Source organism: Crocodylus siamensis, chromosome 4 (genome assembly GCF_052110815.1).
Source record: "Crocodylus siamensis isolate JL-2025a chromosome 4, ASM5211081v1, whole genome shotgun sequence".
In the NCBI taxonomy this organism is placed as follows: Eukaryota; Metazoa; Chordata; order Crocodylia; family Crocodylidae; genus Crocodylus; species Crocodylus siamensis.
Window position 1 is genome coordinate 239,346,649 of NC_143398.1, and position 12,806 is coordinate 239,359,454.

The following is a 12,806-nucleotide window of genomic DNA, read 5'->3' on the forward strand; positions in this document are numbered from 1 at the left end:
GAAGCTCCATGCACTTGACTGAACACGTCCCCTAATAATTTCAATTTATCTTTTTCACTGTCATGCCAACTGAAAGTGCTGGCCTGAAAGCCTCTTCCTGCTGCCGCCCCTGCCTCCACAGATCGCGCTGCAGAGAGTGGATTAAACATTTCAGAAAATGCTCGTGGTCTGAGCAGTGGGATTTATGCTGGTGATGAGCCAGTGCAGTGAGATATCTAGTGGGCTTCCCTTTGCGGGTGCATTTTGGAGCCACCTTAAGTTTATTTGTGGGTAGCAGTTACTTACATTGTGGGGTGATTCTTGATTCTGTTGGAAGCAGTAAATGGGGAATAAAGGCACGGCCTCATGCTCTGATAAGAGGACCGTGAGGGAGGAAGGAGGGAACTTCTGGTTAGGGGCTACCTTGAGACTCTAGAGACCTTCCCTTCCCAGCTTATGGCACAACCTCGGGAAAGTCGCCTCCTCTCTGCTTTGATTCCCCATCCGATCGTGGGGACGGCAGCACTGCCCAAGCTCACATGGTTCTTGTGAGAATAACCATTACCTGGTGCTGGGATATTATAGTGTTGCACCTTGAATACTGATTCACTCTGTCAGCGTGGGGCGGTTACTTGCCCATCTGGGTTTCTTTGCCTTTCTTAGTCATGGATTTATTGATTTACATTTTTGAGATGGGATTTCCATAGCCAGACAAGCTACTGCTATGCCTCAGTTCCCATCTCTTGAGTGTCTAAAACAGATCCCTTAGCAATATAGGGTGGCAGCCATCAGTCCTCCTGGATCATGGGAGATGCACGACTATCAATGCATATGCCCAGGGAGGAGTTTTTGGAGGGGTGGAGACTGCCCAGACTTTCCATCCTCCCTTTAGGCCACTGCGACAGAATCCAAAGACCAGACTGGGGGTCGGACCTGCTGGTCGGTTTAGGTCCCTTCCAACCCTAAGTATAAGTACCATGACCGAGTCCAGATGTTTGGTGTATACATGTCTGGGAATCGAACCCAGGTCCCCTGTGAACCACAGGGGACTCCTACAATATAGGGAGTTTCCTCCAAAAGCCCCTGGAATTTCAAACTATGGGAAGTCAGTGGTGCAAAGAATAAAAGGCACAAAATACATGTTAACACACTGCATTGGGCGCTGCCCCTGCCTCCCGGTCGACCATAATTGGCCCTCATCGTTGTAATAACCTTCCACCCAGCCACCTGTGGCACGAGGAGAGGGATGTACTCTTACATTCAGAGGCCAAAAAGGACCATCACGTCATCTAACTCATTCGAATTGGAAAATGGACACAGGCCATGGACTTTTACCCGGTTGCTCCTCTGTTGAACCCAGGGACTGGTGTTTGATGGCACTGCATTTTCAGAAGGCATCAGGAGACTGGGAAACCATCACCTCCCGTGCCAGTTTGTCCCAATGGCCTATCAATCTGGCTGTGATGTCCAGGTTGACTGTATCCCCCACAGCTCCCAGCCACTGGTCTTGATTATGCCTTTCCCCACTCGTGGAGAGTCCCTTAGTGGCCAGGATTTTTTCCCCGTGGTGATACTTTGTATGTACTGTTGTTTCTGTTGTCTTTTTGACAAGCTAAAAATATTGTGTCCTTAAGCTTCTTGTTGAAAGGAATTTTCTCCCACCCTTGAATAACTTGTGTCTTTTCCTAAACTCCCGCTGAGTTTTCTCGAGTTTTTAAAAAATGTGGACCCTAGAATCTGAGTCCGCGTTGGCCTTACCAGTGCATACCCCAGGGGTATAATTGCCCCCTTCTCCTGTGAGCACACACCCATTGATGTATCCAGAGGTGCCAGAAGTATCCCACAGCATCGTTGCATCTTGTGTTCTTAGATGCGTCACTCGGTGGGTGACGTGTTACATCCCGGGGTTGCCTTTATCAATGAAAGTTGTACTCTACTCAAACAATGAAGTCAGATCTGGTTGATAAACCCATTTTGCATAAAAAGTATGGTGACGAGTACTCACTTTTCAACTTTTTTAGCTCTTTATTCACAGAATTGTGTAACCAAACTGGATCCAAACCAGTGAGGGCTTTGTAGGTGAAAACCAGCACCTTAAATTGCTACTTTATTGGTATGCAATGACGAGCATCAGGGTAATGTCATGCAGACTCTTATTCTGTCTTCTAAATGATGTCACTTTGAGGATGAAGCTAGAATGAAAATGGGTGAAGTGCAGGAAGAATGGATACCATTGGGTCAAACATAGTGAAAAAAAAAAATCCTCTGGTCAAAATATACGAGAGCCTAATGTTCATTATTAGGTGGAGGTGCTTTTCTGTTCACATACCCATCATGAGCCACAACCAGTAATGTTGCCTAGCCCCTGGAGATTGGCAGCTTCCTGAACATGGGGGTGGCAGCCTTGCTCTTGGGTGAGCGCTCAGCTATTCCCCAGCTTTCCAAATTGGCAACCCATATAGAGGCAATAGCATGGAAGACTTCAGTAGAGACTGCTGGAAATGTTGAGCCGCCGATGTCTGGGGCTGTACGGCTCGCAGCAGTGCCAGGAAGAGGGGGACGTAATGAGCTAACAGTGACTGGGGAACCAAAAACCTGACCAAGGGAAACTTCTGAATAAAAGTGTGCCTAGAAGAAACCCCCCTGGATGGTTAGTGGGCTTTGATGGTATTTTTAGTACAGCAGCATGCACCAAGAAGTTCCTGCTGTGGGCCTGAGTTTGGGGGGCAAATCCCTGCCCATATTAAGCTAAGCCCAACTCACTGGGCTTGGGTCAGGGATTCCTGGGTTTCAGGGGACTGAATTATTGAAGACGTTAGTGAAGACACTAGCGGTAGAGCGAGTTATCGTCCATCCCTCGGACATCCAGAGCCATGGAGTGATAAGATAGGGGCACCTAGAGTGCGCCCTCTCTGTGGTTGTAGCCCCATTTGCTCTCCTATTAAATCCCCCACTTTCATCTGGGGGTCATTAAGGAGAACCTGCTTGGGAAATCGTTAGCAAATTCTGCTTGGTAGCTGCTTTGTGCTGAGGGAAGACAGCTTGGCTGGGACGCAGGCGGAGCTGATTAATGGAACTGTTTGTCTAAGGAAATAAATATAAATATCTGAAAGTGTATTAATGAGAGGCTTGGAAGGTGGTGATTTTTTTTTTTAATCAAAAAGGCAAATTAGGATGATCCACAGCAAATGCATTCAGTCTGTTTGCTGCTGTCTGGAGTGGAAGGTCCTTGAAGGAGGCAGCAGGGCGTTTTGCTGGCTAGTGCTTTGTGGCACGCTCTGCCACGGGCGATAGAGCTGGTGTTTGGCAAAGGGGCTCTATAGGAGAGTGGCATTCATGGAGAGGAAGACGGTGCAGGGTTCGATGCTGAAGCCCTGGAGGAAGAAGAGGCCAGAATTTGCCCTTTCCCTTCCCGTGCCATGACTCATACACAGAGGTCAGGGATAAAGTCCCTAACAGCGTGGGTTTTGCTGGCAGAGCCATAGAAATCACAGAGTATATCTCATAGGGTGTCTTGAGCATACCTGGAGGACTGCATTGTGCTAGGTGCTCCACTTACAGATAAATCAAAACCTACACCCCCCCCAGTGACTTCCCCCAGCCTTCCCACCACCAGAATTACATCTTTCCAAAGCATCTGCACTGGAGTCATGTGTAGTCTCCTAACCAGCCCTGACCCTGACTCATGTGAGGCTTGGCCAGGCTGACAGCAGTCATGCCTACCATCCCAGCAGGGAGGATGGTGTCTCAAATTTATACAGATGCAGATAGCTGCTGAAGCGAGCACCAGCGCGGAGATACCTCCCAAACTCCCTTCCCCATCAAGCGGTGCTCCCCATGCAGTAGGTACAGTCATCAGTATTTGAGAGCAGTTTACAGCGGAAAATTCAGAATCGTGAAATGGGAGAATGGGAAAGGAAAGGTCCTGGATTCTCCCGGCTGTATTTTTTTTCAATCTGCGGTCTGATTTTCCTTTTAATGAATTGGGTGACGCGACTTCCAGAGATGTCCTCAGCAGGACAGGAACGTAGGCTTCCCCATCTCGAATCTAACTCATGTCTGTCTGGTCCAGTGTCTTGTCTTCTGCCGTGGGCAAAACCTCCGCTTCAGAGGAAGGTGCAAGAAACCCTGCAGTGGTGGTCGTGGCAATTTTCCATCACCCCAACTTTCCAGTTAGAGCCTAGCTTAAATCCACAAGCGTTCTTCTAAAACGATAGCCAGGCCTTTGAAAATAGAGCCTAGATGTTCTCATTTTCCAAAAAATGTCCACTACTTTCTTTTTGTATCCTGTAGAGCTACCCTGCAGTAATGAGTTCCACCAGTTAGTGCAGGTGTGGGCAAAATGCGGCCCACGGGCCGGATGCGGCCCGCTAGGCCATTCTATCTGGCCCATGGGGCCCCTAAAAAACTGAGAAAATTAATATTTATCTGCCCCTGGCTGCCTGCCATGTGGCCCTTGATGGCTTGCCAAAACTCAGTAAGTGGCCCTCCGCCCAAAATAATTACCTGCCCCTGAGTTAGTGGTACATGATGTGAAAATGCAGTTACTTTAGTCCAGTGAAGACCAACCTTTTTTGGCAGGCGTGGCACAAATTAGCTCTGTAACCTTTCTGAATACCACTCCAATCCCTTTCCTCTGCCCATTTCTGCTCTGCCTTCTCTGCCTTAACTTTGTGCTTTCTGCTTGATGTCCTGTTCTCTCTTCTGCTTCCTGCCCTATCTGCTGCTTTGCTGCCTGTCCCCTCCCTGCCCTGCCAAATCCCAAGGTGTGTCTACATGTGCTGTTAGCATGCAGCAGTAAACTCTGGTGCATATCATGCCAGAGTTTATTGCTCCTGGGCTCTGCATTTACATATGTGTCTGGGATCACAGCACACTGAGCCGGGTCGGAGCAGCCCTGGCTGGAAGGGGGCCCAAGGGTTCAGCTTGCCAGCCTGGGGCTGCTATGACCCAGCTCTGTGTGCTGTGGAGGGGCTGGTTGGGACACAAGGGTGCTCCACTGGGGGCTAGCCAGCATGCAGCCCCTGCACCGAAACACTCTTGTACGTCAGCCAGCCGCATAGGTGTCTACACATGCGAGGCCATGGAGTAAAACCTCTGCAGCTGGATAGTACTTGTGTTTATAAGTGTTACCTTGGTGCAGAGTGAATTAGTTTCCTGTGGCCTAACACGGCTGCAAGTGTAGACACGAGATGTTTAGTGTGGAGCAAATGAGTGCACTGCGCAGTGGACGTCTCCTGTAGATGTGCCCACATAGAGGCTGCCCCTGCAGGTTGGGCACCCCTGCTCTCAGCCACAGCCAAAACCTCGGTGGTAAGAAACTGCTCCTAGTGTTCATTTTCTCTGCCGTGTGCCCAGCTGCATCCCTTTCTCCTCATAACCCCATCTTGGACCCCACCACAAATGAATGTTCTCCTTCCTTGTACTTGAAAGACTCTGCGTTTCTTTGTCAAGGGTAGCATGTCATCCGGGACAGACCCTTTCCAATTATGTCATGTTTGTATTTTTAAATTGTGATAGATGAGCTCATCATCTCAGTGAACCAGGAAAAGAAGCCAAATGGCAGACCCAGCTCCAGTGATTTATTCAAAGTGAGGTCCCAATTAAAGGACTTCTTGTGTATGGTTAGGCATTCAAAGAAAAATACACCTGTACAATGAGATTAAGGGTTTAGAAGATTTCAAAAAACCCCTGTGCTCAGAGGTGACAGATAAAATGACTTGGGAAGCATCTGCAGGAGTCTTATTCTCAATATGTTGAAAAGTGCCTTTTGATTTTTATCTTAAACAGAACCCAGCAGGAGTCTCAGTCCCTCCTTTTGCTAATGCCGCTTGAGGGGAGGTAGAGGAGAGGTACCACTCTCTGTGTTTTTGGTTTGAAGCCTACTTGGTGACACTTCAAAGCAACTTGTAATATGAAAATGCTAGAACAAGGCCTGCTCTAAAATACTTGGGTTGATCTTACATCATTTGTAGGGTCTCCCCCTTTCTCCTCCCCACAAAAAGTTGAAAGTCAATTGTTAGAACAAATGGAATAAAATAGCATGGTCTCTAATGGTGGCAGCGGTTAAAGTGATGGGAGCCTGGCTCTTGCTGTCAGAGAAGTTGTGTTCTGGAGTTAGATGCCAAATTATTCTCGCTTTCTAGGACATTGGGAATTGCTGTGTTGGATCAGACCAGAGATTCCTCTTTGACAGATGCTTCCAAGGCCAGAAGCAAGATCCCCAATGTGGGGAGTGGGGAGGAATTATGGACTAGCTGGCCGGTAGAAGAAACTTCTTTCTAACTAACCTCAGTTAAAAAGTGGTTTATTCTTTGATCATTAGGCATGAGAGCCAATACCTGTTCTACCTTATCTTTCAAAATAATCCCGTCTAACATAATAGTGGCCGTTTTCATTCATTGTATATCCAGTCCTATTCATTTTAATTGCTGCTAACCTCTTGGCCTAAATCACAGCTCGCAGTGTTGTGCTCTGTGGGTGGACCGTGCTTAGGCTGACCTGGGCTGGCAGCATGACCAAATATCATGATGGAAATGTTGTGTCATGGCACAGTTGGGGCCCAGCTGTGGGATTCAGCCAGACCTGCCTGTAGCAGGGCTTGTTTTGTATCTAGCTGGTAAAGCGAATAGCACCAAATAGCCCCTATTTTCTAAAAGTGTTTATGTTCACAATGCTGGCTCGTAGAGGCTTCAGGTTAGAGCTGGTTATTCTGCAGCATTTGTGAGCTCCTTTCATGCACCAGTCTCCCAGATAGCTTGTACATGTGACGGGGGTTTAGCCCTCGGGGTTTTATTATGTGGCCCCTACATTGAAATGGTGGGTTTTTAATTGAAACCCACCATTTCAGTTTTCTATCACGTTATGGCGAGGGGCCCAATCCTTTTTTTTTTTTCCCGGAGCTTGCCTGTGCCTGGGTGGTGAGCTGCTGGTGGACCGAGCGTCCCCTGAGCTGTGGGTGGCCCTGGTCCTTCTCTCTGCAGGAGCGGTACCCCCCAGGGCCAGCTGGGTGGGTTGCTAGCAGGTTGGGTGCTGCCCCAGCTTGGAGGCAGCACCCGGCCTGATCCAGGGCAGCTGGAGAAGACAGTGGTAATGGTGCACGGGGTGCTGGAGTCCTGGGCGGGCTCATAGAAATGTTGGATCGGGCACCTGTAAGCTGGGGCAGCACCCAGCCAGCCAGCAGCCTGCCTGGACTCTGTCCCCGCTGCTTTCTCCTGCCACCAGCAAACCTAGCTGCACTCCTGCCACCTTCCCGCACTGCCCCAGGGGCAAGCCAACCCATTCTTGGTTTGTCCCAGGCATCCTGCCAGCTGCAGGAGACTGCTGAAGGCAAAAGTGGCAAGGGGACCAAGCCTTTATTTCTGTGGGGCCAGCGCACCTCTCCCGTAGTTGCGGGGTGAGCTGACAGCTGCATCATTGCAATCTGCAACACTGCAAACTAAATTAAATCCCGACGTAGTTTAGTTTGCAAGGATGTAAACTCATTTAAAACCCCCAAAAGTCTTGCATGTGTACAGCATGACACCATTAAGCCACAGGAAGTGACATTTTCATCACTTGTACATGGTAATGGCGCCGCGTGTACAAGCGCCCCCACTGTTCCCAGTTACTCTGCAAGAGAGCCGTGTATCAAAATCAGTCACAGATTAGTTTCCTGAGTACACACCCTGATTAAACTTCATTTGGCTGTTGAGAAACCCTTGGTGTTGATCTATAGGATTCCAAGGGCTGGGCTCACCCCTTGAAAGTCACATAGTGGCACAGCATTGGTGTTGCTGAGAGCTGTGCGACTGCAATTTAGGCAGCCGGGTGGGTCATCCGCTTCCCTAGTAGGTAGTGATGAAGAGTCCAGTCTGTGCACTGATCCATTTGGTCTGGCCAAGTTTTGGGGGATACAGAGAGAAGGCCGTTTGTTCCCAAAGGGACTGGGGAAGAGCGGCTCTCATGTAAACGCCACCGAGAAGGTTTTAAGAAAAGTCACTGGGCAAGCTAGAGAATCCAAAAGTCTCGGCACCGCTTTTGTTTTTGCTGGGGACTTGCTCATTATGCAGACTGAGGCAAGTGGCAGCGTGGGTGCAGCCTTGAACATTGTATTAATACACTATTATTTTGGGCGGTGTGTAGGTGGGAGTTCTGTTTGGCAGCTGGAATAAGGGACTGGAATTCAAGACTCCTCGCTCTTTTCTCTGCCAGCAGCTCTGTAGTAGTGACCTTAGGCATGTCCCTTAAGCTCTCTTCACAGACATGTTTGCACATCTGAAGGAAAGAGGGAAATAATGCACACATACATCAGAGGGGTGGGGTGAGGTGTTAATTAATGTCTTTAAAAAGGCTTTGAGATCAGTGCCTAGAAAGTGCAGTGTTATCACAGCTCCTCATCCAGCAAGGTGAAGCATAGTTATCATCATTAGAGGACCTGCTCGCTTGAGGAACTTGTCCTGATTTGAGGCCATTATATTGTAGAAGTAATTACCACTGCTTTTGCCCCATGCTATTTCTCTGCCTGGCAGTATTCCCATTTTCTTTCTTCTGAGCAGTGTAGAAAACGTCCATTATTTGCCCTAGATTCTGCCTGTTACAACCAATGAAATATTTAGTGGATTCGGTACATTCAATTTTGTGAAAAATACCAGCTGTCAAATGTTTCCATTTTAGCCCACTCTCCATACTAACCACGTTCCTTGCTAATACAGTCAGGAGTGGGCGGGCTGACTCACAGGCCGGGATGCTGTGCTATAAGGCTCAGACCACAGCAGCTAGATCTTCTCCGCAGAGATTCCATAATCTTCCTGCTTCTGTTTTGATAGATGGGCCTGAATTATTTTTCACCTGAATGGGCACAATTGAAAACTGAGCTTCAGTAGGCAAAAATACAAGTCTTTCCTGTTTTCAGCACCCTTATAGCTGTGGGTGGGTCTGGAGCAGGGGTGGGCAAAATATGGCTTGCAGGGGCCCTAACAAATTTAGAAAATATCTGCTCCTGACTGCCTGTCAAAGATGACAGGAAATGGGGGCAGTAGGACCCAGGGGGAGCTGTCAGCAGGATACAGCAGCCCAGCCCCACTCCACCCCCAGCCATTTCCCTTCCTGCCTTCCCCTGCAGTGCTCCAGCACCCCGTGGCTCCTGGCTGCATTCCTGGACCCATGGGAGCTTGGGGCCGCACTGGTACCCCAGGGGTGTGGTGTGTGTGTACCTGTGTGTATGTAGGGAGGGACTGTGTGTAAGTGTGTTCATAGGGTGAGTCCTACATGCACACCCCTCCATACACAGGCACTCACACTTCCCTCACACTGCCATACACACAGACCCTCACAAACCCCATACCCACCCACACTCCACATGCTTCCTTACCCCTCCCACTCCCCACACCTATCTACCCCCCACAGACACACCCACATCCTCTCCCACATACCCACACACCCACAGTTCCCCACAAACCTATCCACCCCACAATATACAAGAGTAAGACTTCATTTTAAGCTATTATACAATCACCTCTCTGTACACTACACAAACACATGTAAACCAGGGCAAAAATATTTTTTGTTAAATCAAATTAATGAATGTTGTAGAAGTTCACTTTGTAGAAATATAATTTGGTATTTCTCTGGTTCTGAGATGGTAAAACCCCTTGCTGGGGGCAAGGGGAGGGACTTCTGGTGTCAAAGGTCAGGTGTTAGAGGGTGGGACTTCAAGTCACAAGATGGCAACCAGGAGGCAGGGCACTTGTTAGGGGGTGGGGCTACCCATGAGGCTCTTGACAGCTTGCCAAAACTCAGTAAGTGGCCCTCCAGCTGAAATAATTGCCTGTCCCTCCTCTGGAGTAAAAGGTACAGTATGCACCTTGCTGCACATCGTTGCTTGCAGACTCTGGAAGATCATGCTGCATCCATATATAGGCTGGTTTAATTTTCAGTGCTGTTTTCACAGCCATAAGCCACTGCCACTGCTGCCTAAGGCACAAAACTTCTTAGTTACACCTTTGAGGAATATAGTTTGCAGAGGGATATTTGGATTCCTCCAGTAATAACAATAACTTGTGCAGAGCTCTGTGCTTCCCTAATGTAAGCTACCTAGAATCATAGAAACGTAGGGATGGAAAGGATCTTCAGAGGTCACTTAGTCCAGCCCCCACCAGTGGTATGATCATTCCTATCCAAACCATCCCCTACAAGTCCATCATCTAACCTATTAGTAAAACTACAGTCAACCCTGGCAACAACCCCATGCCCCTTTTCCTCCACCATCAAATTAGTCTACGTTAGCTTGTTCGGATCAGATGCTGGCATCTGAGTTCAGACTCTCAAAGCTGATGGAGTTTGAGAGCAGAGAATGGGATCCGGAGACAATTCTTCCTTCCTCCCATCCTTAGGAGACAGCTCTGTGGGGGAAGGGAGGTGGGCCCTTATATCTTCTTATTTATACAGCATGGACTTGGCCAGCCCTCAGCCCTTTGCAATCAAATGTGCAGCTCTAGGTTACAAATCTCACGTCCAAGCGGACAGAAACCTCCCTCTATGGTTGTGGCTGAGCTGGATTTCTCTGTGCTCCACATTGAAGAACGGCTTTCCCCCACCAGTGCAATGCAGCCACTTCTGGGGTGCAGGATGATGACCAATTAGTACCCAAACAGCATACTACCAGTTAGTACAGCATACAGCTCCATATTAAAGGGAAGGGAAAGACAGTGATGCAAGATCTTAGTTTTTTTAAAGGAGGCATAAGAGCTTTAATCTCAGTGCAGAGCAACTAGGACCTTGCTTTCTAAGATCCTGTTTGACAGGCCAACGCACCCAGTTTATCTGCTTCTGCAATGGGAAGTGCTGAAATGGATTCAAAGCTCTGTATCCAGGGCACTAGGTGTTTTCATATCTGATCCTGTTGTATCTGATCAAGGCATAACAGACCTGAAAATTAAGATTGGCAGCCCCTACTCCACAGTTCGGCGCAGCCTTTGCCTGGGATACTCCCAAATTTGCTCTGAAAGTTCAGCTCCTGCTGTCTGCTCAGCTCGGTGCGGCAGCAACGAACGTAACAAACGCCCCGATCTCATGCCCACCCCATCCTCAATCTGCAGCTGTGGCTGGTAGTTTATTTCCTTAGGTAAAATCCTTCGAGGAGCTGATTTCTGCAGGGAATGAAAGGAGGGTAGTATTTAATCCAACCAAGCAAGTCTCTTGCTTTCCAGATGACACAGTGCCTTTTTTACACTGCTGAAACTTGGAAAGGAAGTCTTTGGGGAGATGATCAGCAGTGTGCAGCGCTGGGAGATAGGGGAACTAGCAGCACAATTGCTGCTCGCAGAGAAAGGAGCTGCGTCTGCAACCGTGGGCTCAGCTTAGTGGCTTCTGATCTGCAGGAGGGAACGCTCAAAGCAGCCCACACAGCCGAGACGAGGTGGTTATTTTTACCCGGTTCCCCTGTCTGTCTGCAGGAGAAGTTAGTTTGATTTCTTCGCAGCGTGCCCAACAAACGAGCAGTTACTCCCAGCCTCCCCTCTGCGAGGTGGAGGACGGCCACCCGGCTCCAAGGCATGATTCCCACGCCGGGTTCAGAGCACCGCTCCGCTGAGAGGGTCGGGCGAGCTCTTTGGTAGGGGCCGTGCCCTCGCTGCTCTGCCAATCGCGCCCGTATGGGACTGGGCAAAAAACAGGCAGCGAAACTTTCAGGCACAAAAGTGATTCTCATTACTCGGGTCGTGCACAATAGAGGATTTTGTCGCTGTCTTTTGGCAGCAGCACAGCTATACTGCTGCTAGCAATGGCACGAACGCTAGCAGGGGGCATCTGGGCTACGGCAAAGCTGGGGTTTCCTGCAGTGGTATCGTCACCGTGCCATTACTGAGAAAATGAGTAAGATGAATTTCTATTGTAAGCATGCTCCAGCGTTGTCCAAGCCAAGCACGAGCCCTCTCTGGGCCTGGTGAAAAGTTGAGCAGGTTTTTCATGTGAACTGTAGGTAGAGCAGGGGTGGGCAATTATTTTGGGCAGAGGGCCGCTTACTAAGTTTCGGTAAGCCATCGAGGGCTGTGTGACAGCCAGCCCAGGGCAGATAAATGTTAATTTTCTAAATTTTTTAGGGGCCTCGCGGGGCGGATAGAATGGCCCGGCGGGCTGCATCTGGCCCCCGGGCCACATTTTGCCCACCCCTGAGTTAGAGGAATAACCGGCAGGTGGTATTGCTCACCCCACCACAGACACTTTTTCTTTGCAGGCTCGTCATTTGTTGGTGAACTTGTCCATGTAGAGGATTTAGCTCTCTGGGGCTCTAATCCCAATAAAGGCTCCCAGATGCTGTTGCAGGCTAACCGAGGTGTGTTTGAGCCTTGACACAAGTTTAGAGACTCTTCTGTGCCGGACCATACTTTTAATGCAGCCATCTCCCCCTCTCACATGGCGTTTTTCTACTTTTCGTTGCAGGAGGAGTGTCAGAACTACGTGAGGGTGCTGATCGTCTACGGCAAGAAGGTTTTCACCTGTGGTACCAACGCTTTCTCACCATTGTGTTCCAGTAGACAGGTCTGTCATTGCCTTTTCCTTGCAAGGGGGAGGGCTGGTAAAGAAGGGAGAGGGTAGATGACAGGGGGAAACCAGTCCCGTTGCAGACAAGAAGAAGTATGCCTTGTCGCAGAAAAATTCTCCTGATTTGAAATGTTGGTCTTTGGCCCCTGGCTGAGAAATGAGACCGAAGGCATGGACCAAGAAGACTTTGTGCAGCTGTGCAGCTGGCTATATACATCAGTGTTAAAACAAAGAAAGTAAAAATAAAAAGTAACAAATACTCAGCTGGGCACAAGTAACAGCATCACCCAAGCCGGTAGAAAATG

General features: G+C 49.0%; 1 protein-coding gene across 2 annotated transcripts in view; it reads left to right on the plus strand.

Annotated features, from left to right (window-relative positions):
* SEMA5B (semaphorin 5B) overlaps nucleotides 1-12,806 on the plus strand; it is a 351,344-nt gene that overhangs the window by 247,844 nt on the left and 90,694 nt on the right. For both annotated transcript variants that reach the window (XM_090045998.1, XM_090045999.1), the window contains exon 7: nucleotides 12,400-12,498. In XM_090045998.1, the coding sequence (XP_089902124.1) occupies nucleotides 12,400-12,498 (99 nt within the window). The remainder of the gene's footprint in view (nucleotides 1-12,399; nucleotides 12,499-12,806) is intronic.